Genomic DNA, 18,390 nt, shown 5'->3' with positions numbered 1-18,390 from the left:
TAACTGTGCTGAGAACAGTGGTGGGCTTAGTTCTGTGGAAATGAGTGCTGCTGCAGTATTGGAGCCTACTGTGTTGAAAGTCCTTTAGAAAACGCTGAAGGAGATCATCCCCTGGTTTAAACTGTGTAACTACTGCATTGCGAGTAACATGGCAGAACCACTTGTACAGTTGGGGGACTAATTTAACTCAGTTTTGAAAAATGGTAGCTTTGTGAGCAGTCAGGCTTTGCTCCTTTCATGTGATTGTTTTTGTCTTTTTTAATTAGCTTTTTTTTAGACTCTAATCTTGCAAATAATTAACTACATTCTTGTCTTCTGATATGAGACATGCTGACAGGGGCAATGCGTTCTCTTTCAGCTCCTTGGGGGTGCGCTTTGATTGCTTACCCTGTGCCGCCTCCTGCACTCCTGATTTCACTCTGAATTGGTTGAGCTCAGTAAAGCTGCAGTAAACCAACCTGATGAAGAGAGCAGCTGGTAGTTTTCCATCTGTTTACAGTACTGAGTCAGGCCAGAGAGGAGTCAGATGAATACCAGCCTTAGCACAGGGGAGCAGGGAGATTGTTTCAGAAGATGAGGATCTCCTCTTTTAATGTCATATGTTGGCTGTTAAATTGATTCAACCCAACTTGTGAAACTTTGCCCTAAGACTGTATGCTTTGCTCTTACTCAGGGAGGCTACTGTGCATTTTCTGTGTGGAATTCACTGTTACAGATATTCAACTTCTCCTTTTTCCAAGCAGGTGCAGATGTCATCTACGAACAGCATGTAACTCGCATCTCTCTCCGAGATGGGAAATGGGAAGTCTCCAGGAAGATGGGTCCACCAGAACAGTTTGATATAGTTATTCTCACAATGCCTGTTCCACAAATTCTTCAGCTGCAGGGTGACCTTCTAAGCAGTAAGTTCCTACCTCAAAATTGCAGGTATCTAGCCTAAAATGGCAATAGCATAACAAAGAAACACTCAGCAGTCTGAGCTTTCTGTTAGTTTCTGCCAGAATAAGGGGAATCTGAAAATGATAGAAGGTGGGTAATTTCGAGACTGTACCTGTGGCACATGAGTGGTAATACCTTGGTAGCAAAAATATCTACATACAGTCCTAATATCTAAATAGATGAGTACATTTTTAATATGATCTTTATTTTTTGGTGACTTCTAAAACAGGACTTGTCTTTCTGTAACTTGAAAATAGTTGAGTCAAACGAGATGCTCAGGTGGTCCCCACATGGTGGTTTCCTTGTTGCTACCTGTTCGTTGGCATCATGCTTATTTTCAGTGCTGCCTTTGGTATGTTTCCAAGAGGGATGACCCAGGGACTAACACCTGGGTAACAACTGTGCTTTGGGGAAAATCCCTGTGGCATTTCATTGAGCCTAAAATCTTACAAACTGGAACAGGGGAAGAAACCCAGATCAGAATTCTTTGTTCTCTGGTTTGTAAGATGAAACCCTCTCAGACCCTCCAGCTTGTTTGCTGTTGTTGGCTGCCACGTGTGGGTTGCATTCCCCAAACATGAGTAAATCTCAGTTATCCTTAGGTGATTTATCGAGGTGAATGTGTTAACAGTGCCATGGAGGTTTAGGGAGAGCAGCTTGGTGCTGAGAAAGAAGTGTAAGTTCAGGTCTGGACAGGTTTGCTAGCTTAGTTGTGTTGTCTCAGGTGTGAGGCTCGCAGGACCAGCTTTTCTCTGAAGGCAAGATGAGTCCTGCTCACCCCGGTGAGCTCTATGCACGGTGTCTGCCCACAATGGGCTCCAAGCAGTCTTGTTTTTGGAAGAGCTGGTTAGCTGAGGTGCTGCTGAGCCTGCGAGCAGATTTGATGTGCTTGCCATGAGATTTGATCCTTGCAGAACAGCCCCTGTGAGGATTTACAGGGCGGAGACCTTGGTGCAGCTCTACAGGGGGCGACTCTGAGAGCTGATGCTGAGCAGATGCCAGGAAGCCCGACTGGGCCTGTGCTGATGCTGGCAGAGCCATTTGAAGTGCGCCCGGCAGTGGATTCATTGCCTCAGCTGTGGTGTTGTACCAAAGACATGCTGCATCTGGCTAATAACCTCTCTTTGAACTTGGTGTGCTAGCAGCAGCACAGGTGCATCCATGTGGTTCGAGGTGGTCAGACAGGCCTTGTTGCCTCTCTACTGCCAGCCCCTGAAGCAGACGCTTGAAAATTTGTGGGTTTTCTGCTCCCTTGTTTGTAGAAAACCCACCAGTGGTTAAACGGTGAAGAGCTCACTTGAGCACTTGGCTCCCTGGGGTTGCTCCATAGTAGCTGAGACCTGTATGAGGGAAAAGGAAGAGATGGGATGGGAGGAAAGAGAAGGATGGATGGCAGCAGGACATGGAGCTGCAGCACAGTGCCTTATGGTAGGAGAGTGAAAATTGATGTCTGACCACAGTAATGAAGAGAAGTATTTTCATTACAACCTCTTATTTTAAGCTTTGTGCCTAAAGAGATAAATATCCTCTAAGAGCAGGAGTTCTCTGCTATTTGTTGTTTGGTAAGCTCTCTTATTTCCCCTGGAAAGTAGTGGTATCCATGTTGAATTTTTTTGGTTAGTGTGCTCTTTCACTTCGTACTCTGAATCATATGAGCAGGATAAGTGTATAGACATAATTTTTAGCATTATATATTATCCTTTAAATAGCTGCATGTGGACTGTTTTGCTACATAAAGATACAGTAAACTAATGCTAAAAACGTTGGTTGCTAACTGAAGCATGGCTTTGCAAGTGTTTGGAAGTGAGAGGAGAGACGTATAGCGCCTACAATGGGTTGGGCTGTTCCCTCTCTGCAAGGAGAGACATCATATCTCTTTTTGTGAGAGATGCTGTTTTCTCAGAGTCTTGCCCAGGTTCCCCTGGTCTACATCTCAGGGCTTTCCTCAATCAGAGTTGATGTCTTTGCAAATCGTTTTTTCCTAAGGTATTGAAATCCTTTCATGTCCAAAAAGTGTGCAGATCTCTTTCAGAAGATGTAACTAAGTTGCTTGTCTCGCTTGCTTCTGGAGCGCTGGAACTGTCAGGTGCTTTCCACAACATCCTTTTAATGTTTTGTATAACTGCAGATTAACTTTTATCTGAGGGAACCCAGCAAGCTTTGTAGTCTTCTCCCCTTTTCTCTTCCTCTCTCTGCCTGTACCCTGTGCAAGACCAGCTTCCAGATTTCCAGCCAATTGTTCATTCTTCATCTCGGGCAGCAGGGCTGACCCTGTACCCTGGAATTCCCAAGCACTGGACATATTGGCTTCTTTAATTCTTTTTCTTTAGGCAAAGAAGTAAGTGGAAAATAGGTGAGGAGAACGTAAGGAAGGTGTTTCAGAGCCTGGACAGGGTGTAGTTTTCAGACCCTTTTTGACTTATAGTGGGTCAGGGTACATCAGTGGATCTCTAAATCTCAACCTTATATATCGATTGCATGTTAAAGAGCCAAGTTGTGCTGACAGCCCAAAGCTGACCCCAGGATTCAAGGTGGGACCTCACCAGTGCCCAGTACAGTGGCAAAGTCACTTTTCTAGTCCTGCTGGCCACACTATTCCTGACACAAGCCAGGATGCTGGTGGCCTTTTTGGCCACCTGGGCACACGCTGGCTCCTGTTCAGCCACTGTCACCGACACCCCCAGGCACTTTCCAGCCGCTCTTCCCTGAGCCTGCAGTGTTCATGAGGTTGTTGTGACCCAAGAGCAGGACTCGGCCCTTGGTCTTGTTGAACTTCATACAATTGGCCTCAGCCCGATGATCCAGCTGGTCCAGACCCCTCTGTATGGCCATCTCATCCTCCAGCAGATTAATACTCCCACCCAATGTGGTGTTATCTGCAAACTGGCTGAGGGTGCACTCAATCGCCTCATTTAGATCATTGATAAAGAGTTTAAACAGAACTGGCCCCAGTGCTGTGCTCTGGGACACCACTTGTGACCAGCCGCCAACTTGTTGAGCATCTGCCTGGTCACTAGTGTTAGCCTGCACATATGCTGCTTTCTTACCCGTGAAGAAGTTCAGTCATTTGTGTGCTCCTGTTTTCCAAATCCAGAGGCAAAATTTGTTGATTCTAATGGAAAACATATTTGTGCATTGCCGGTATACAAACTAGCAATAGCTGGAATTGGGGAGGACTTCCAGTCCCTCCTGGAAGGGGAGACTCCTGCTCCTTGTTGCAGACTTCCCAAGGTGGGAGGAATCATTTTGCTGCTGTGGTCATGCTGCAGCTGAAAGGAGGGATGTGCAGAGCTGGAGGAAGGGGAGGATTTTCTCCTCTAGCAACAGCAGCCTGTGTGGCCAGCTCAAAAGTCACGTGTAACTACTCTGAGACTACAGGCTACTAAGGGGCTTAAAGCAAAGCAGGCCTGGGATTTAGGAGCCTTAATTGCTGATCTGGAAGGCCTTTGTTATATAGAAGACAGACACTGAAGCTAAATGAAAGATGTGGCCCGGACGCCTTGTGATAATGTTAATCTCTGTTACTGTTGTGATTTGTGATGAGCAGTGTCAATGGAGAGAGCTTTGACTGTTTCCCCAGCAGCCCTGGTTTTGGCTGTAAGTAGCTTTTATTGTGCACCTTCCTTTGCTTCAGTGTATCATCAGCTTCTGAATTAGAGACAGCTTGTTTAAAGATCTTCCATATCCTCCCTAATCTTCCTCCACCGCTCTTGCCGTATGAGTTGCCTTTTCACATCAGTTTTGCTGCACGTTAGAGGCTGAACTGACTGTGGACCTGTGCCAGGTTCCATTTTAGCTGCTTAGGTATAACTGGATCTAGCAATTCAAAGCCAAATCAAGTTTTAAATGGGTTTTGGCAAGGGATTGTTAGCATTGATGTATAGATAAAAGCTGTAAAATACGTGAAGGTGCAAAGGGACAACTGTGTGGAGCAGATGCTGCTTTGATTAGTAAGCATTGAAATGAGCCTTTGATGTTTGTATGTAGAAGAACCCAAGTTGGAGAGTTTAAACAAGTAGCCTCAAGTGGTCGTTCACCCCTTGCCACAATTCACTGTTTTCCAGTTTGAGCCTTGAGATTGACTCTGTCACATCAGTACTTTCCCCTTGCTTGAGAATGTTCAACTCTGAATATTGTACTTTTAAGCATGGATGATTGCTGTAAATATGCAGTATGTTTGGACACTTATGTCCTGCAGTTGTGTTACCTTGATGTAGGTACCTTTGGGTCCAGTGGCTGATCTGCTCTTCCATTTGCAAATGTAAACTTGTATATTTATTTCCATGTCTGTAGGACATATTTAAATAAATGGCTTTAATATCCTGATATAGAAAGCAAATCAGATGAAGCTTATCAATTTGAACCAAACTGAAATTTTACCTTTGGTGAGGTGACTTACTAGAATTAAGATTTTTCAAATAACGACTCTCCCAAACTTTATGTTCAGTGGCAAAGTTTCCATTTTAATGCTTAAAGCTCTGCAGACTAAAGCTTCTGTTAGGTTGATTTGTTAGTTTGTGTCTGTCTTGCTTTTAGAAGAGCCTGAATGTTATGTCGTTGTGAAGCTGTATACGTGTAGGAGGAGACAGAATCAAGTGGCCTTTTAGGTACTTAGAATTCTCACTTTAAATGGACTGGGTGAGAAATGACATCCAGAATTACTTCTGAGTATAAAGCAAAACACGAGATTAGTGGAGAAGTTTGTGTGTATACACACCTTTATTTTTTTAATATATATGAAGATGTATATGCACATGTGTGTATTTATTTACAAGTGTAAAGTATTCTGTTCTGTTTACTAGTATTCTTCTGTCCTGTTTGTTTGAATTTTGCCAGCATTTATCCATTCTTAACTGAAAGGGGGCAGAGAAGGGAATGACTTGGCTATGGCCAATCTTTTTAGATTTACCAATATTTATTCATCTTTGACTTTTATTCATTCCTATAGAACAGCTATCATGCCCAAATAGACCTATCAGTTCCACATTTAGCAATAGCAGAGACAGAACTAGTAATAATGCTGGAAGTCATAAGCTTTGAAATGTCTTAAACTAATAAAGTTGTTGGAATTGGTGGTATGTTGAACAGCCATTCTGAGTGCTCTTTGACACTGGTATCTGGTACAATTACTCTTTACTACTTTGTTTTGCTTGGTTTCCATTCAGAAACTGTACGTGTCCTGTGTTATGGTAGAATTACCAAACACAATTAATCAAAAGAGAAGAAAAATCTTCTCACAATGTCTTTTGCTTTTCTCTCTTCACATACCATAAACTTTTAAAATAGTTGAGTATTAGTACTGGGTTGAGGCAGAAGGGGAGAAGGATTTTATAGCTCCTTGCAACATGTTTGGAACAACAATAGGTGGCAGCAATCAAATGATGTGCAGGACATTCAGTTTGAATAACGCAATTAAATTAACTGCACTTAGTTGTGTTTGGGCTTTACATATTTTGGTAGTAAATGTTGTGGTTATGCAGAAGGCAAAAAGAAAATGAATAAGTGTGTTTCTGGGTTTTGCAATGCAAATTTGGTGTCAGAAAAGGAATAAATTAGCTTCAAAGCAGGATCTTTGCAAATGAAAGGACTAGATTTTGCAAATGTTCATCATCTAATAGTATTTCAGCCATGCTGGCCTGTTACATTGTTAGAAGAATCCTAGATTTGTATACCAGATTCCATATGACCACCAACTGATAGTCGTTTTTTGCCTACTTTCAAATCAGACTTGCAGACTGGTTTATTAGTTCTGGTTTTAGTAAGCCATTTGGCAACATGGCAATTAAAGTTTGCAGCAATTTGCAGTAGTTTTATCAGTGTGCTCAGAATGTTTTCATTAAGTTGCTTCACTCGGAATTTAAAATTACAGTATTGCATGTTTAATCCGCTAATAAAACGGAATGGCTTGGCTTTTGTTTCAAGCCTGACCTATTTTTTTTTCCATCTGTGTGAATGTCCCACATGTTTTAAATAATACAAGCTGATGAGAAGATATAAGTAAAGTAGGGCTGTATTTACGTAGGAAGGCTTTCCAATGTGAATTAGGAAAGCACAACTGATAGTTTTTCATGAGTCCTGAGCTCTTTCTGAATATGTTTAGTTTTGCATCGCATGATGATAAATTCTGAATTTTGTAGTTCTGGTTCTTAGCAGGGCTTATCCAGGCTTTGGCTTTGCTCTCATTACTTAACATATTGAAAATGTATAGTGTAAACGTGTACATCTATTTGTTAGTTACTTATCAGACCCCAGGAGCTGAGATCACACTCTGCAAATATTTGTGCTTTCTGGAAATACGAACAGTTATTAATTTGGCATGAGAGTAGCTGTTGATATTAATGTGGTCCTTTAAGCACCTGGCACTCATTGGAAACGGGACCATCAGCTCCAGCGCTCACCTTCTCTTGCAGCATTTGTACCCTCCTGTGGGCTGATCTGACCTGCCAATCCAACAAGGAGATGGTTATAGATAGATATGTATAAAGTATGGGGCTGGTTTATTTGGCTCTGAAACCCTTACGTGTTCTCTGCCTTCTGCAGCTCAGGTGTAGCCTCCCTTCTTTGGGCCTGCATTTCAAAAAAAGGCAACTGAAGCTGGAACTGCACATCAGGAAAAGAGAAAATCGAAGTAGGTCATGTGTATTCTTCAGTGTTTGTTTGACTTTGCCTATTTTTAGGTGTTTCTTTAGAGTGTTTATAATGGACTTGTTCTGCAGTTGTTAGTTGAACACACTGAAAGGCTATCAAAAGTCAAATAGATCACCACACTGATTCCAGTGACTTCTTCGTCTGAGAAGTGTGAGAATTAAATCCGACGCCTGTGAGCGTGAGGAGTTAGAAAAGGAGAATGAGATAGAGTATGTTAGATAGCGGGATACTTTGCACATTATTGGTGTCAGTCAGCACTGCCTGCCTTTGGTAGAAAGCTGAAACTTTGATTTGACAGATCTCACAGTAAAGCAGAAGGAAAAAAAAAAAAAAAGGAAGAGGAAAATATGCTGCCTTATGTCTTCAGACTTGGAGGGAGTGAGGCAGCTGCTTCCCTTTGGCCAGACTGGGGTGACAGGTCTTAAACAGAAACCCTGCGAGGGGCTCTCACTCCATCACAGCATCTTTTTAGTGCCTGGTACCATTACAGAAGCATTTCTTCTGGCAACCTCATTACTTGTTCTCTCCTACCTCCAGCTGTATCAGCACAACTGTCGGTGAGGCCGCAATAATGCAATCCCTCCCTCCCTGTCTTCCCCATGAAGGCGGGAGAGATATTTTTAGCAGGATCAGTGGTGTGATTTTCAGTTCACCATGTGGCTTGCAGCCGCGCTGGCACGTTGTGCGCTCTCAACAAGGGCAGGAGAGCAGCACAGGGACGATGTGAGCAGAGAAATGCTCTTGAATCTGCAGCTTCTATTCTAAGTGTGGGTTTCCTGTGCAGTCCCAGGAGACATTCAGAGCACCTGCACCTTAGACTGGCAGCAGATTGTGCTAGTTTAGCCAAAGTAGTTTAAAAAACCCCTACTTGTGACATGCAGGGGAGACCTCCTCACTCTCTACAACTACCTGAAAGGAGGTTGTAGAATGAATGTACTTGGTCTCTTCTCCCAAGTAACAAGTGATGGGATGAGAGGAAACAGCCTCAAGTTGTGTCAGGGGAGGTTTAGGTTGGATATTAGGAACAATTTCTTCATGGAAAGGGCTGTGGGGTGTTGGAACAGGCTGCCCAGGGTAGTGCTGGAGTCACCATCCCTGGAGGGTTGGACAGATGGGGACAGACAGGGACATGGGGCAGTGCCGGGGTGGGTTATGGTTGGACTCAATGATCTTGAGGGTCTCTTCCAACCAAAATGATTCTGTAATTCTCTGTAAGGCAGTGCTGGTTTTGTGTGTTGACTCGTGTAATTCAGCCCAATCTGTCTATCTGTAATTACCATAACCTGGACATGCTTCTCTTCCTGTCCCTACTACCAGGGCTGGTTGGCAGAGTGCTTCAAAACCATGGGACTTCATCACTAAACTTTATTGAATGCTCGTTTAGCCTATTTATGTCATTCCAGTAGTGTATCTTAAAATAGAGAACGGGACCGCAGGAATGTTGGATCAGCTCGAGTCCATGTGTGTATGTGCACATGAGGGTTTATTTCTAAATAGTAAAGGTGATGGTATTTGAACACAGGACATACTTGGAACAGAACAAATAAATGCTCTAAAACTTGTTTATCTCAATAATAAACACAATACCTCTCGTTTTTTTTTCTAACAGCAGACAGTCTTTGGTACTGTCCAGGGTTTGTGTTTAGATAGGGAAATCTTTCCAAAGGTGCTTTTTGCCATGAGCCTAAAACAAACATAAAAAAGTGTCTTGCCAAAAAATGTGACCAAACTGAGCAATTCTGAAACTTCTTTGTGTCTTGTGGGACATGTGTTCAATGGGCTGATGACTTGTGTTTTAAGTAGCCTGATATGCTACTAAGAACTTATTCTTCAGTAACTCTAATGAAGATGTTTATATAAGACTTGAATTTTTAGATCCTGAATCTAAAATGATTTTACTGGTTGGTTTTTGTGGTTTTTTTTTCCTTCGGGAACAATGATCATGTACATCTCACCTCTCCCTTTGAATAAAACCCCTTTTTGTTTGAAATTTGATATGAAATCACCAACTCAAACTACCACTTTTGTAGACTTGAAAACCTTTGGAGCATCTGGTGCAGGTTTGCAAGCAGTCTTAACGTTTGTTTGCTTTAATTCTGCAATCAAATAGGTGGAAGTCTTCACTGGAACACCTTTTTTAATGCTATGTGCACTTTAATATATTCTCATAGTTTAGGCAGTGCCTGGATGGTTTTTTGTGGATTTCCAGGGTTCTTTTTAATAGTTGCTGGCCACTCAAACCAGTGTAATCGAGACCATTCTTTATAAAGATTCTTTACCTCACATGGATACTTTTAGGTTATTTTTGCAGTTAACACCTGGATTAGAGCAGGAAAAAAATATATACATTAATTTTAAACTTAATGAGATGTTGGCTTCATTGAGTCAAACGTAAAATGTGCATTGAGCAGTCAGCTTCTCACACTTGGCATAATAATTTCCAAGAATGTATGTTATGCTTTTTTATTAACATACTCTCAGAAATAACACCCTCCAACATGTTTTGTTGACACTAAGTTCTGTTCCTCTTCCTGTGCCATCAGGTGAGATGATGTAGATGTTCGAGGTTTTTATTTGGCGGTGACATTGCAAAGCACATTGTCAGCCTTAAAGGCGTCAGATGGGTCAGGTCACTGATGTGGCTGAAAACTAACGCTGGGGGAAAAATCCCACAGCTGAAAAGGTGTGTGTTTGTGTCAGCGGGTTGGTCTGGTTTGGTCTGTGGCATTGTGGGCTCTGGAGCTGAGCAAACCTGAGAGAAATGGGAACCTGGTCAGAAGTTTGCAGTCAGGTCAGTTGAAGCTTTTTCTTCTATAATATCCACACACATTATTGTCATATCCTGTTAGTAGTTTAGTTGTATTGTGCTTGGGATTTACCTGTGTTGCTTAGAAGCCTGCATTTAGCTCCTTCTCACCAACCGTTTGCTTTTGTTCTTGTGTGGCATCATCTGGTAGCGTGGAGCCTGCCTGGGAGATGGATGAAATCCCAATGTGCAAACGGATGCTTTGACCAGGATTTTGTTGCTCTGTGATGAAGGGGCAAAAAAAAGGATTGTCCCATTTATTCCTGAAGAGCTTCTTGTTGCCACCTGTGTGAGGGACCTGTCTGGAGAATCAAAGCTAACTTGGAAGTATGGCATGTAGCTGGGATGAGGGATCTAGGACCAGAGGAAACGGCTTCAAGTTGCACCAGGGGAGGTTGAGGTTGGATCTTGGAACAATTTCTTCCCCCAAGGGCTGTGGGGCATTGGAACAGGCTGCCCAGGGCAGTGCTGGAGTCACCATCCCTGGAGGGTTGGACAGACACAGATGAGGTTCTCAGGGACATGGGGCAGTGCCAGGGGTGGGTTATGGTTGGACTCGATGATATTGAGGGTCTTTCCCAACCAAAACTGTTCTGTGATTCTATGATTTACTGTTGGCTGCCTTGCTCTTCCTTAGGAGTTGAATCCCCTGCCCAAACCACCTTTCCAGGGATACTCAAAGCACTGCATGGATCTCCTTTGACTGTTCTTTTACAAAAAAAGCCCTGGTAAACTTCGTTCAGTGACTGGTGCAGTTCTCACCTCATTTTGAGGCAGAATCTGGCTTTGTAACGCAGTTATTTCCTAAGTTCCTGATGTGCTACTTTCTTCAATTTTACTGTAATTACCAGTATTTTGTGACATGAGTTGGCAGTGTGTTTGGGAGGATGAACGTTGTTCCACGATGTGTAACCACGAGTCCTGCTCTGCCGTTCTGACCCACACAAGATGGGCGCTCACCTGGAGCAGAGGTGCAAGTCCGCAAGAAACAAGCATGCTGTGGCGGATAGCATGCCTGGAGGTTATGTCTTGCCTTTGTCATGTACCTTAATAGTTTGTTTGAAAACCCTAAATATTGCCTGAGCTTTATAATAGAAGTCAGATGTGAGGCTTCCCTAAGTTATTCGGGTCTTGAGTTCATTTATCTGGGTTTCTGTTTTCTTTCCCATCTGTTTTAGGATCCACCATCAGTTCTTCATCTAGTGGTGCTTTGAGGGGTAGAAAACTTTTTCACATATGGTTTGCAGAGCAACTTTAAAGTATTGCTTCACTTTTTAATTTTTTTTAAATTCATAATTCATATAATGTGTAATGGCTGCATTACCTAATAAAAGTGTAGCAGTTGAATGTAATCAACTTCAAATATCTCCTGCCTGCCCCAAAAGTGTTTTGGTCTTTGCTTTTGTACCTTGTGTTATTGAGTGAGTACTGAACTTGTGATCTTAGAAATGAGTTATTTCACTTAGATGAGAAGTCCTCATTATGTAAACCTGGATGGAAAGACAATTTAAAGCACTAGTTAGTAGCTTCTTAGCAGTCGTCAGGTGTGTGATTGTAAGTGTTTGGGTCTTGCTGATCAGGATTTGCTGTTGGGGTGATCAGGGTGGGCTTGAATGTTTTGGGAAGCACTGGGTGTGTAGTTGTTTTCCTGTTCTGCTGCTGTCCAAGAGGGTAAGCACGTGGTCTCCCAGCCCCAAAGGTTATTTAATTTAGGAAGTGGAACAGGCTTAGGAGAGCGAGACCTGGACAGGCTGGGGAGTTGGGCAGGGAAAAATTTAATGAAATAGAACAAGAGCAAGTGTAGAGTCTTGAATCTGGGCAGGAACAACCCCAGGTTCCAGTATAGGTTGGGGAATGACCTATTAGAGAGCAGTGTAGGGGAAAGGGACCTGGGGGTCCTGGGGACAGCAGGGTGACCATGAGCCAGCACTGGGCCCTTGTGGTCAGGAAGGCCAATGATACCTGGGGTGGGTTAGAAGGGGGTGGTCAGTAGGTCAGAGAGGTTCTCCTGCCCCTCTACTCTGCCCTGGGGAGACCACACCTGGAATATTGTGTGCAGTTGTGGCCCCTCAGTTCCAGAAGGACAGGGAACTGCTGGAGAGAGTCCAGCGCAGCCACCAAGATGCTGAAGGGAGTGGAGCATCTCCCGTGTGAGGAAAGGCTGAGGGAGCTGGGGCTCTGGAGCTGGAGGACACTGAGGGCTGACTCATTCATGGTTACAGATAGATAAAGGGTGTCAGGAGGATGGAGCCAGGCTCTTCTTGGTGACAACCAGTGATAGGACAAGGGGTAATGGGTACAAACTGGAACACAAAATGTTCCACTTAAATTAGAGAAGAAACTTGTTCCTGGTGAGGGTGGCAGAGCCTGGCCCAGGCTGCCCAGGGAGGTTGTGGAGTCTCCTTCTGTGCAGACATTCAAACCCGCCTGGACACCTTCCTGTGGAACCTCATCTGGGTGTTCCTGCTCCATGGGGGGATTGCACTGGATGAGCTTTCCAGGGCCCTTCCAACCCCTCACATTCTGGGATTCTGTGACTTTATTGATTTAGTTGATGAAGCACCCTGTGTTACAGCAATGAACTCAGTTGCTCCAAGTTATTTAAAATGTGAAGAAAATATTGCCTTATTGAATGAGATTAAAGCTTTCCTTGCACTTGATTTATTCAAAAGAACAAGGGACATGCGAATAGGGCTTTCCAGAGTCACTTCTGTTGTACCAGTAGCCTCTGAGACTATTCCCAAAAGCTTTAAAAACACAACTGGACTGAAATGTTGTTGAGTGAAGACAGACAAGAGAGGGTAAGTGGATCCTTCTATATGAAGGATTTATTGCTCTTTTCTCATTGGATTTATATTTTAAGGAGAACAGGGTAGCTGCTTATGGAGCTTTAGGAAAATACATTTTATTAAGTGTCTTGCAGACTGTTAAGTGAGTGCAGAACAAGATGGTGATAAAACTTTGTAAACCATACAAGAAATAGACTCGATGGCTGGTTGTGTGTCCTTTGCTCACCGGCACAGTAGGGAGTGTATTTTGGAACATGAATCAAAACCCCTTTAATCTATTCTGAATTCAGGCATGCTCATTGGAAAAGTTTGAAACCAATATTCACATTCTATAGTGTGTATTATGCTCAAGGGCAAAAAAAAATTAACTTTAAAATGATCATTTGTTTTCGAATCGCTAAACTACTTTTCGAGTTTATGGCCAACTTGGTTGCAAAGATTGGTTATTTCCAGAAGATAGAACTGTGAAGAAAATGCCACATAGTTCCTAACAAACAAGGAAAGTTGCCTCAAATTTGGGTTTTGAGTGTTTTTTGTCTCTTGTGTACAAGAATTGATATTTCTTCCCCTCGTCACTGTTAGTACTTTATAGGGTGCCAGGACTTCACGTTTTCGTAAGGCGTCACATGTGGATACCTTTAGATGTCAGTGTAAGTCTGTTTGCGTCGTGCTGGTGCATGGTACCATCCTTGGGGCTGGGAAAAGGGAGACTAATGAATTACGTATCTGTGATGCTGTCAAAATGCTTCGAGTCTCAATCTGTGTACTGCTTAACATGCTGTCAAAGGTCATAATTTTTAAAGTCCCCAAAGCTTTTGCCTCTTTGTTCTTTAGCAAGTGTATATGTTATTTTCTAGCTCTGATGTTAACAGTCACAGTGCCATGTTTTCCGCTTCAGATGCCATGGAAGAAGCTCAGCGCTGTCAGATCTTCGGAAAATAAATGTAACGCGTCAGTTCTTTTTTTATTAACCACTTAGGAGGTGGTGAAATGCTGTAGTAATCCCATGGGGGAGAAGTTCCTTGTGAACAGCTTCACATTGAGGTTTGTCAGGGAAAATAATCAGCTCTCGCGTCTCATCGGCGCTCAAAACCCTTGTGGTAGTGTGGCAGTTCGGAAGTGATCTCCACGGGATTTTTGGGTGGCTTGCCGGCCTGAACTGCGCTTTATATCAACACCAGTTTTAAGGGTTTGGGCTTTTTAATACCTCGTAAGTCTTCTGGCAGTGCAACTGTGCTGCTGATAGTGTGTTTATAGGCGATGAGACACACATCTACCTGGTATGTTGTCTTGAGCCATAAATCTTATCTCCCTTCTTTTTGTGTGGGTCAACCTGGCAGTGCTTGTATTTTGCTGGGAAGTTAAGATACCAGTTGTATTAACAGTTTGTGAGGTTTAAGGCTCAATTTTCAGCAAGTACCTGCATTTTCTACTTTAATGCTATTTGCAAGGCAGATAAGTCTCTGAGCAGCATCTTATGAGATCAGGATTTCTGCTTTGTTTTTTGTCTTTGTCAGATTTAGCTACTAGAGTTGATAGCGAAGTGTCACGATCCATTTGATGATGGACTCGTGATGGTTCTTTTAACCTTGATCTCAGAGCACAAAATTAAGGCGACCAAAATGCCAAGGGGTTATAATTCAATCAAGCAGTGTTACTTTATTAATTTGCCCGTAAAGCGGCATGCGATGGAGAGGGAGAGTAAGAAAAAGAAATGGGGAAAAGTAAAGAAAAAGATGAGAAATGAAGTTGTGTTTATCACCAGTCCAGTTCCGGAAGCTCCCTCTGGTCTCCGGTCCCGTGCAGTCCGGCCGGTCCTCTGTCGTGGTTCAGGATCCTCTGGCGGGAAGATCTTCAATGGTGTCCATTCTGGAGTCACCTTTTATGCTTCTTCACCCCTCCTTGCTCCCGTTGTTTTAGCCCAGTCTCTGCCTTGATTTCACAACCCAGGCTCGTACTGCGCAGGCTCGAAAGATTCGCGCTTTCTTTTGCCAACGCTTATGTGTCCAGCATTCAGGGGTCTTTCTCTGGTCCATTGGGTGACCTCAGGACCCTTGGCGAGCTTCTGGCTGTGCTCCTTTACATTGCCATTGTTTGGGGGAGCAGGTGAGGGACACGTGTGACTGAGGCTGCAGGTGAGCACACGTCTTCTGGATGGCAGCTGTTGTTATGAGGGTCTCTTTGACCCAGGGACAACAGCTTTCAGGAGACTGGGGCTGGTTTGGCTGAAGCAGCAGGCGAAGTCCATACAGCAGCCATTGTTAGCAGCAGCCCCCTGTATCGGAGAAACAGTGCAACACAATGCTTCTCCTCGGGCCTCTCTCCAAGTCACTGTCCATACGTTCTTTCTGTCAGAGCCTCAGTTCTCTAAGTTCTTGATGGCGATGTTCAGGCAAATGCTGCTCCATCTTCAGACTGACTCTCACACCAAGTCACCATTGATGGTTGAAAACGGCATCAGCAATTTCTCAAGAAACAGTTTGCGACAGGAGGAACGGAGAGTTTGGCTTTGAATACACCATTTGATATGATGTATTAGTGGCAATGATTGGTTTTTCCCCCTCTTCCATCTGGTATTTCATTTTTCCATCCTCTGGTAGGTTGCGGCTGATCTGTCAATAACTTTCAAGGAACCATTTCTTTTTCACTGTGTTACATTCTGAACATTAATAGTCCATAGCAGTGATTTACCTTCTTGCAAGTTAAAGAGACCAGGGAACCAGGTTTTTAAGTTGTTTGCTTGTCTAAAATTGTGTGCAGGATCTAATGTATAAAAGTTGGATAAATTATGGCAGAGAGGCCTTTTGCAATCTTTCTTAATTAATCTGTGCTTTTAGAACACTTGGTGGCGTGTCTGAATCCCTTGGAAAGTCTGAGATGAGAGACAGGATGCAAAACAAAATGCGCTGTGCTAAAACAAGAGAAATAAAGCAGATACGACATCCAGAACACGTGATACAGTTGAAGCCACATGAAACAACGTGCTGCTTGTGGGTAAGGTGTCACAAATGTACGCAGCTTTACATTTATATTTTTTCAGCCATTTCACGCTCCTTTCTGTTAGTGATTAGATTTTGGGTATTTCTAAATACCAGGCAAGGAAGTTGCTTAAAAAACAAGCAAACCCACCAATTATTGATTGAAAAGCAGCCTGACAAGCGTTGTCGGAACACAGACCTGCAAACTGCATCGTGTGCATGTGGTTTGTGTTTGAGGAAGCTGAACTGCACTCTATTGGCACCTCAGCCCATGCGAGCAGGGGTTAATGCTCCCCACGCAGATCCAATGCTGAGGGGAGGATGGGGATGTTCGATTAGGACTCGATTTTCAGGCGAGAAAGCCTGCCTGATGCTCCTCTGCTCTCCAGCTCAAACAAGCTGAGTTCTAGATGGCGAAGAACATGGAGGTGTAGCATAACGTTTAGTAAAATAGACAGCATTTGCTAAATATATTTTTATTGACCTGCAGAAGCACTTTCTATAACACTCTGGCTGTTATCAGACTCTCCGAGGTGTTCTCTGCTATTCTTCTCACAGGTTTGAATAACCTGACTTTTTAGGCTTGCTGCTTTGCTAAGATTAGTTTTCCCATTACTACAGGATCGCGGCATTTATTCATTGTTGCCCCTTTTATTAAGGGCAGCCTTAATAGCAGGTGAGATACAGAAGGACTGGAGCAAAATACCATGGTGGTAACGTGCAATCAGCTCTATACATCTGCACGTTACCTAATACTAGCCAAGGAAAGAAAACTGCTCACAGGAGACATCATTGAGTAACCCAGAACTGGAAATAGATAGATTCATATTGCATGGAGGGGAGCTGTGGCACTTTCCCTTCGGTGTGTTTTAGATCACTAAAGCAAGTCATGACACAAGAGAGAAATGAGGTAGTTTGTTGACTGCGTTCTGTGTTGCTCTTTGTCACCGAAGCACTTATTTTAAAAGAAAATAAGGAAGGGAAAAAAAGAATATGATTGGAGCAAAAGAAGCTCTTAGTGTGGCATATTTTACAAAGTGTTACAGTGAATTACCCAAATGGCTTGTTTGCTGTCATGGGTTTTCTGAGGAGTGCTACACAGCACAGCATTAAAGTTTTGAATTGGTAGGTCGAACTACTACAGCACTTTCTAACCAAATCTAGATTAAATCTGTTATTAAATCAGTTATTTTTACTAGTGGATTGTTTTTCTCCCTGTCAACATGAGGTGTGTGCTCTGGAAATCATTGAAGTATTAGACACCAGACATTGGTACCAGTTAATGCCAGTTCACAAGCTCAAGTGAGAAAATAAGAGAGAACACAAAGTCATAGAATTCTTGTTTAAATGAAGTGTTTTAGGCATTCACCCTGCAGAACAACCAGAGAAATTGCTCTGTTTATCAGTTCCTTAATGTACATGCATTCGCAGGCTCTTGCTTCTGCACTGAGGTCTACACCAGGGCTTCCTTCAGCAGGCGGCAAAAGGGGAGAGAGAAACTTTATTCTGAGACCATATGGTTTTATTTATAACGTGTTTCACAACTGTGACATTCATAGACAGAACTTACTTGTGTGCTGCGCTCCCATTCCTGCACTCTGCAAGCGAGTAAAAACTACATGTGATCACATCCAAATCATCAGTAGCATCTCTTGGTACTGTTTAAACATTAAAAAATAATGATGTTCTTGTTCCCTTTTCAGACTTCTTTAACATTTGTGTCTGTGACAGATATCATCTAAAATGGGAAGTACAAATATTTCAAATATGGATGTTAGTCTTAAATCTGCGGGCACTTTATGGTGACTGTTACACAGTGTTGCATCATAGTGGTAGCACAGACACTGTTGTGTACCCCTCTGCTCCTCAGAGCATTCTTTGCTATTTTAATTAACAAATACAGATACTTGCAGATTCATTAAGTGCAAGTGAAAAACAGAGTGCTCTCAGCTATGACCATCTCATTCTTTTCATATTTTTTCCTGCAAATTCCTGCTTTTCTGTCAACGGCTTCTCCATGTGCACAGGAAAACCAGAGTCTTATCTTGGTGTCATCAGCTCATGCAGAACAGGGCCATGATTTACTGTCTCTGAGGACTTTCTGTGGTACCTCCCCATGAAAACAAATAGAGCGACGGTCACATTCCAGACAGCAGATTTTTACCCCTTCCCATGCAACACGGACTGTATTTCTAAAAAGAAGACAAAAGCCTTTGTTCTGCTGAGTCAC

At 43.0% G+C, this 18,390-nt stretch overlaps 1 protein-coding gene across 4 annotated transcripts in view; it reads left to right on the top strand.

The window, feature by feature from the left end:
• RNLS (renalase, FAD dependent amine oxidase) overlaps nt 1-18,390 on the top strand; it is a 69,066-nt gene that overhangs the window by 2,482 nt on the left and 48,194 nt on the right. For 3 of the 4 annotated variants that reach the window (XM_071811585.1, XM_071811589.1, XM_071811586.1), the window contains one exon: nt 741-902. In XM_071811585.1, coding sequence (XP_071667686.1) covers nt 741-902 — 162 coding nt within the window. The remainder of the gene's footprint in view (nt 1-740; nt 903-18,390) is intronic. The other variant, XM_065843590.2, reaches the window with a different exon arrangement.

The sequence above is a fragment of the Patagioenas fasciata genome, chromosome 8 (genome assembly GCF_037038585.1).
Source record: "Patagioenas fasciata isolate bPatFas1 chromosome 8, bPatFas1.hap1, whole genome shotgun sequence".
NCBI lineage: Eukaryota > Metazoa > Chordata > Aves > Columbiformes > Columbidae > Patagioenas > Patagioenas fasciata.
This window is presented reverse-complemented; position numbering and strand designations above follow the sequence as displayed.